The sequence below is a fragment of the Chaetura pelagica genome, unplaced genomic scaffold, assembly GCF_000747805.2.
Source record: "Chaetura pelagica isolate M959 unplaced genomic scaffold, ChaPel_1.0 scaffold90, whole genome shotgun sequence".
Classification (NCBI taxonomy): domain Eukaryota; kingdom Metazoa; phylum Chordata; class Aves; order Apodiformes; family Apodidae; genus Chaetura; species Chaetura pelagica.
Window position 1 is genome coordinate 15,277,568 of NW_009953496.1, and position 7,748 is coordinate 15,285,315.

Consider the following 7,748-nt stretch of genomic DNA (forward strand, 5'->3'; position numbering starts at 1 on the left):
TCCTTTCCTTTCCTTTCCTTTCCTTTCCTTTCCTTTCCTTTCCTTTCCTTTCCTTTCCTTTCCTTTCCTTTCCTTTCCTTTCCTTTCCTTTCCTTTCCTTTCCTTTCCTTTCCTTTCCTTTCCTTTCCTTTCCTTTCCTTTCCTTTCCTTTCCTTTCCTTTCCTTTCCTTTCCTTTCCTTTCCTTTCCTTTCCTTTCCTTTCCTTTCCTTTCCTTTCCTTTCCTTTCCTTTCCTTTCCTTTCCTTTCCTTTCCTTTCCTTTCCTTTCCTTTCCTTTCCTTTCCTTTCCTTTCCTTTCCTTTCCTTTCCTTTCCTTTCCTTTCCTTTCCTTTCCTTTCCTTTCCTTTCCTTTCCTTTCCTTTCCTTTCCTTTCCTTTCCTTTCCTTTCCTTTCCTTTCCTTTCCTTTCCTTTCCTTTCCTTTCCTTTCCTTTCCTTTCCTTTCCTTTCCTTTCCTTTCCTTTCCTTTCCTTTCCTTTCCTTTCCTTTCCTTTCCTTTCCTTTCCTTTCCTTTCCTTTCCTTTCCTTTCCTTTCCTTTCCTTTCCTTTCCTTTCCTTTCCTTTCCTTTCCTTTCCTTTCCTTTCCTTTCCTTTCCTTTCCTTTCCTTTCCTTTCCTTTCCTTTCCTTTCCTTTCCTTTCCTTTCCTTTCCTTTCCTTTCCTTTCCTTTCCTTTCCTTTCCTTTCCTTTCCTTTCCTTTCCTTTCCTTTCCTTTCCTTTCCTTTCCTTTCCTTTCCTTTCCTTTCCTTTCCTTTCCTTTCCTTTCCTTTCCTTTCCTTTCCTTTCCTTTCCTTTCCTTTCCTTTCCTTTCCTTTCCTTTCCTTTCCTTTCCTTTCCTTTCCTTTCCTTTCCTTTCCTTTCCTTTCCTTTCCTTTCCTTTCCTTTCCTTTCCTTTCCTTTCCTTTCCTTTCCTTTCCTTTCCTTTCCTTTCCTTTCCTTTCCTTTCCTTTCCTTTCCTTTCCTTTCCTTTCCTTTCCTTTCCTTTCCTTTCCTTTCCTTTCCTTTCCTTTCCTTACCTTTCCTTTCCTGTCCTTTCCTTTTTCCTTTCCTTTTTCCTTTCCTTTTTCCTTATGTCTCTGATGCACTGATTATAAAGTGATTTTCTAAAATAATCAAATTAATGCCTAACAACTACTGAATTTTTATTAAAATGTTGTATAATGCAACAATATTATGAGCTGTGGATTATTTAGAGATATGTATTTTGCTATACAAAGAAGTACAGAAAACATTTTTCATACGTTCTGTACTTGCATTACTCTCCTTCTTAATAGTTCAGCTCTGCACACATTAAAACAAAAGACAATATGTATTGAAGTAAAGCCGTGATATGAATGTGTTTCTCAGCATACAGCAGTACTGACAGTACTGTATCTTTGTTTTGAAAAATGTTCTTGCAATGATATGATAGAAGCATACTCCACAGGAAAACACTATCTTACCGTGGCAGATTGGCACTGGAGAATCCCACTGATACATGCCATTTTGGTGTCTCCTACATGTTGCGTTATTGTGACCAATCATTCTATACCCAGGTTTGCAGTAATAGCGAACTTTACTTCCAGCAGGACCAGCAGTTTTATTTATAATTCCACCATTCCTCAAGATAGGGTTTAAGCTGCAATAGGGAGCTAAATGCCAACAAAGGGGACATCATTAAAACCAAATAAAACACACTTAATTTGCAAAGTTTAAATTATTTATAACACGTGCAAATATGGAATACCATTAAACTTAATACTCAGTTCTTTACATTACTTTTGGAATCTTTAGTGAAGATTCAGACTTCTTATGCAGAAATATCATAAAGTTCAAAACATATTTTATAATCACAAACCAGTTTATACTATTTTACATGAGGAAACTGCAATCAGGAAACATACAGTTTGTTCAGTAAGTTCACTCACAGTAAAAAATCTACTACAAATTTGATACATTTATAAATATAAAATTGTTCTTTGAGCTACATAGTACATAAAATTATTTATTAAAAGTTTGATTAAAAACAACATTGTGCTCTTAGACATCAAAGTAAAAAATTAATCACTTTGCCAAATATGGTAAAAATGTACATGACAAAGTACCATAGACTGATTCATCAGGTGTATTTTTTTCAGATTGAAATTAATGTAGTTTTTTATTTACATATTCCCCCAAAGATACTACATGACAATTGTATTAATATTTAGCAAAGGAATGTAACTTATGTGAGTGCAGTTTCTTAAATGCTGAATTTACAGTACACCTGAAGTAAGATAGAATGCACTTCTTTAAGTTTTGAAATGAAAGTACATCTTGCTAAACCTTAATTATTACTACTACAAATACTGCTCACAGAGAGAATTTTCTGACCAGCATGGTCCTCAAAAACTTGTGTCCTATAGTTGAAATGTTTAGACATGTGCTGATGGGGAAAAAAAGAAACAACAAGAAATTTGTAATTGTGTCAAAAAGTCAGTAACAAAGACAAGGTGTTTTTTTTTGAAAACAAGTTACAATATCCATACATAAGGATTGAGTATGATTACTTAGACTGGATGCAGGTCAAGCAAAGCAGCATATTTTGTTATATACACAGAGTCTAACACAAAACTGTTTACTGAATACTAACATTTAGGACTGGATTAAAGCAATATTGAAAAAAATTACCTTGACTCCATATTGATGTACAAGTCACTGCATATTTGCAGCAGTGCATCATCTCAAGCTTGCAGAGATCAGTATCTTTTCAGAAGAATCATGGTAGGACTATGGCTTGCAGAAAATAAATCTGGCTCAACATTCACCACTATAATAAGCCTATGAACATTATTCATAGGGAAAACTGTGTTGAACTCCACTGATAACCAAACATCAGTACCCAGGACACTGAGACTGTAACTGCTGCTATAATATGAATTCTCTACATCATGTTGGAATACATCTTAGGCATACAGTGATGTCCAGTAGAAGTTGGAGCTTTCTTTCACAAGTGCAGAATTATAGAATTTGGTTTATATCTATAACTATTTTTTTATTGTTTGTTGCACATATCCCTGATTTCCTTCTTTCAGCTTTCAATATCTAGCTCTCTATTTTAAAATGTTTGTTGTATGCATAGTTCATCACACTAAGGAGCACCTATAACATCAATTATCACCTAAAGATGGATGTTTCTGTCCACTGACTGCAGAGAGATCATAGAGTTGATTAGACTCCTGAGATACTTCCTTTAAATGTCTGGATTTAGGTGCAGTGTATCAATAGTTCTAAGAAATTTCACCCAACAAAAGCAGTAAAACTAGGTCCTACATTAAAGATGCCAAAAAATGTAGGTGTCTGTTGATTTTCTATTAAAGAATTATTGTTCCCAATTAAGCAACATTATTTCTACTTAAAATATAATTTTTATTCATTTTTTCACTTGAAGGATTATTAGAAAAAATAAAAAGGAAAACAACAAACCCCAGGATTAAAATCTATAAACTAAGATACTCAAATAAATCAACTGTTTGTGGACAACACAGTGAAACTCATTTACACAGCTAACTAAATCAATTAAATTACTGAAATAGTTTTCAAATGTAAAAGGCAAATTTAAAGAAGCACAATAAACATGGCTTTTTCTTTTCAACCTATTAAAGAAACAATTACATTGTTATTGCAACAGAGGCTGGTTAAGATCAAGAAACTAGTGGTGAAGGCCACTGAAGTCATCTGCAGTAACCTCTTAAGCACTACTTAATTTTCAATATAATAGGACATCTTAAGATGAGTCCTAAACATGTTACTCAGAAAAAACTCCAAATTGATCCCCTCAGTACTGCAATTCTAAACAGAAAATATTTGCAATATGAAGTGCAATCCTGTAGCCTAGCAATACAGTATTGCCTTTGCTAGTAACAGGTCACAGACTTCATACTGAGCATGCAAGTCTTCAAGACCAAGGTTTGTCAGGTGTGACCTTTTTATCGACCCACCTATAACTTTATTTTTATTTAACTCTGACAGGTGGGTATGCCTAATTTGTTTTACTTTTGATTTATCTTAATAATTTTCTATTATATTTTTCTGGTACAATCTTAGCTCTATTTAGGTATTTTTGTTAAAAGTAATTACTCTGTGTAGACTATTTAGGACTTTCACATGGTGACATGTAGGCAAACACAGGCATTATATAACACCTTGAGAGATGGGGACACCAGATACAGTATAGAGGAGTATAAGCATAATATGGTAAGAAGGTGACAACCCTGTGTACCATCTAAAGCTAGACACAACTCACTGGCAGTCAGTTTAAAAAACTGTAACTCAATACTGGACAGAAATGGTTTTCAGGCTCAAGAAAAAGGACAAAAAATAATAACTACATGTAAAATAGACGATATATAATGTGCAAATTGCACTTGACCAACAGCATGGTGTAAAAATGTTAGCAAACCAAAATGGCTCTAAGTGGATCCTACAGTGAGGAAGAAATCATCAGTATCACAATATTCTGGTTGAAGGGCTCCAGATGCTGACAATCTGCAGTATCTCCCCCAACACAAAAGACCAAACTGAACCCATTAATCTTGGGTTCCCAAGGAGCAGTGAAGCATGACTGTAGCACCAGGGAAAAAGTTAGATAATGGGACGTGTGTGTATAACAATTCTAACCATACTGTTTTCCAGCATAATAGCTTTCATTTATTCTTCTTTTTTCCTTCTTTGATTCCAATAACAATTTAAGCTGGAGTAGCAATTATTTTATTAAACTCCTAATATTTCATTTATACTAACAGTAAATTATTTGCTAGACTTAAAAAATGCAGGGTTGTCATGGTTTAGGCCCTCCAGGTGGGATGGGGAGGAGAATCAAAAGAAAAAAAGGTAAAAACTTGTGGGTTGTGAGAAAAAATAATAACAACAATAATACTAATAAAAGGACACACAAAGCAAGTGATGCACAATGCCATTGCTCACCACCCACAACTCAATGCACAGTCTGTTCCCAAGCCATGATCCCACCTTCCCCAAGCCAATTTCCTCAGTTTATACACTGAGCATGATGTCATACAGTATTGAATATACCCTTGGCTAGTTTGGGTCAACTACTATGGTTGTGTCCCTGTTCAGGTTTTTGTGAAAATTAATTCTATTCCAGTCAAACCCAGAATAGGGATTTTTAGCCATAATTGAGATTTTGAGCATAACAGGTTGTATACTTTGTGTTCTGACTACCAGGGAACTTCATGCCATTTGTTAATTGTGGTTAATTTTAACAATATATAGTACAGATGAACCTCTAAAGAAATCAGCTTTAGAATGGCATGAAATATGGTACAGTCAGGCTGCCGAATTACACAGAACAATGTCAAGACACTTACAATTTAATGTAAGGCCACAGGGGAAATATATCAGTTGTAATTGCTGCTTATGTTATAAAAATTAATAATGCCCAGAGTCCAAAGGCATAGTTTAAGCTCTGCAGTGAACTAAGTGGTATTCAGAGAAAATAAAGCAAAAAGATCTTTTGAACTATGAAATATAAATAAGACTGTTAACAGTTAACAGCCCATAGTAATGTACATTTCCTTTTGCTGGGCTGACCAAAAAGTGCAGGAAGTCTGTTAGTCTGGTTGCAACAAATATCTGTGTAGATGTAAAATTTTAAATATGGCTAACAACACGTGTGCCATTATATCCCTCCATGGCAGAATACCTAGGATTTTCTGTTTGCTTTCCCATTTCAAAGTACAGGATGAAGCATACAAAACACCTTCAAGGATCAGGAACTAACATGCTAACTAAGTAAATGCTTGAACAATGTGAGACTGAGAACTACAGCCACTGTCAGCTGAGTGAAAATTTTGGTCTTAAACAGGAATCTCTACAGAGTGCTCATAAAATATTGCAGCCTTATATCAAGGAGCACCAGGATAAAATACTGGTTTTCTCCCAGCCACTTTCTGAATATCCACCCTGGAACTTTATGAGGCCTAGCTGATATGGGTGCAATGACACAGAGCTCTCACCCAGGTGTGACAATGTTTTATCACAAAATGTGGTAATTTCTATGAAGCTGTTCCAGTGACCTTAAGGAGCATTACATTTAGAGATTTAATTTACTTTTCCAAATTACACAGAATCCACAGTCTTTCAAGGCCTCTTAAACACTAGCGTTTTTTGCAAGACAACATACTCAACATTTTCAGCTCACTTATAATCACAACATCTGTTTGTCACTTGCAACTGCAGACCAACAGGGCAATAACTGCTTGGCTAATTTACACATTACTAGTCAACTGATGAATCGACAGCAGCACAGATTTTGCATTTGCAGGACCATATTCTTCCTTTCACAAAGCATAATCTCTTAAGAGCTGGAACATTTAAACCTTTATGCTGAGATTTTTCAAAGCTCTCTAAGGCCCTCTGTCTAAAGGAAGCTCAGTCAAATAATTCCCAATTCCAAATAAAAATTCTTTGAAACTGGATGTCCAAACAACCCAGATGATTTTTTTTAGAGCTCAGTCTTACAGTGGATATTATGACATTGTCTCTAAGAATTAATTTTAGCAAAGGACTTTATTTTCCCACAGCATCTGTGATTAATAGTCAAAAAACTTACAGGAAAAAGATACTTAACAACTATTCATTGAAACACTGTCCTATGTTTGAAATTGTAAATAAACAAAAAGCCTTCCTTCATATTTCATTTTGCCTTTGTTTAGCTCATGTGCTGTAATTTTTTTTGGCACATAAAAAGTCACAGCTTAGTCCACTTATTCCTTCCAACTTTCTTTTTTGGACACTTGTCATCGTTACCCTATTTCCAGGGCAAGCTAAGTCTTTTATGCTGCAGGTCTTGAAATATTCCGTGAGACAGAGATTTACTATTGTTGTTACTTTAGACATTCTCACTTTATAGATAAGAAATCAGACACTGGCTTAAGTGATTAGGTCAGGTCACACAAGAAAACTAAACATAACACTTCTGATTACTGAACTAGTTCCTCAATTAATGGATCATGCATTCCATATGTTATTTTCCACTTTAAAATGCACAGACTCATCACAGAATAGAGAGAAAATAAGAGCAGTTTCACAGGTAAAAAGCTCAAAAATAGGATGAAATGGATGGTGAAGAATTAAATGTCTTGCAATATCCAATGAAATTACAAGAGCATCTATGAGGGGTCCTACTGGCAAGCCCTACTGCCAATTCTACTGGCAGCCAATTACAAATTAGCCAAGTAACCACTTTATTTACTCTTGAATGACTAACCAGAAGTTAAACAAAAGCTTGTAAACGTTATAGAGGCAACGTGAGCTTGCAAAGTAGCAAGCTAAGTACCGTGTGCTTCCTGAATCACCCTCCTTTCACCAGAGGGAGTGTCAAGTACTATAGTGCACTTTAAATTCTTCAACCACTACTTAAAAAAACCCTTACCATCCACCTCTTCTTTGTTATGCCTTAACGAGAGCTTGCTTGGGCAGTTAATATCCAGGAAAGGTTATAAATTACTGAGGAGAAAAAAAAAACAAAAAACAAACCACCAACGAAGAAGCAGGCTCTGCAGGTATCTTTCAAAAAAATTTCAATGACTGAGTTTCCTATCCTGTGCTCAGCAAATTCGACACTTTCTGCACACACAGATCTTCCCTATTTGTAATAAACTGCATAGTTTTGGTGGAACGCAGCTGCACTGGGAAGTCAAGTTCAATCACTACAAAATAACAAGAGAGCATTAAAAAAAAAAAAAAAAAAAAAAAAAAAAATATAAAAAA

General features: G+C 35.2%; 1 protein-coding gene across 1 annotated transcript in view; it reads right to left on the reverse strand.

Moving 5' to 3' along the window:
- The window catches only part of CSMD1 (CUB and Sushi multiple domains 1), an 805,423-nt gene that overhangs the window by 70,231 nt on the left and 727,444 nt on the right, over positions 1 to 7,748 (reverse strand). Inside the window, exon 49 of the mRNA XM_009999261.1 lies at positions 1,439 to 1,627. Within this exon, the coding sequence (XP_009997563.1) occupies positions 1,439 to 1,627 (189 nt within the window). The remainder of the gene's footprint in view (positions 1 to 1,438; positions 1,628 to 7,748) is intronic.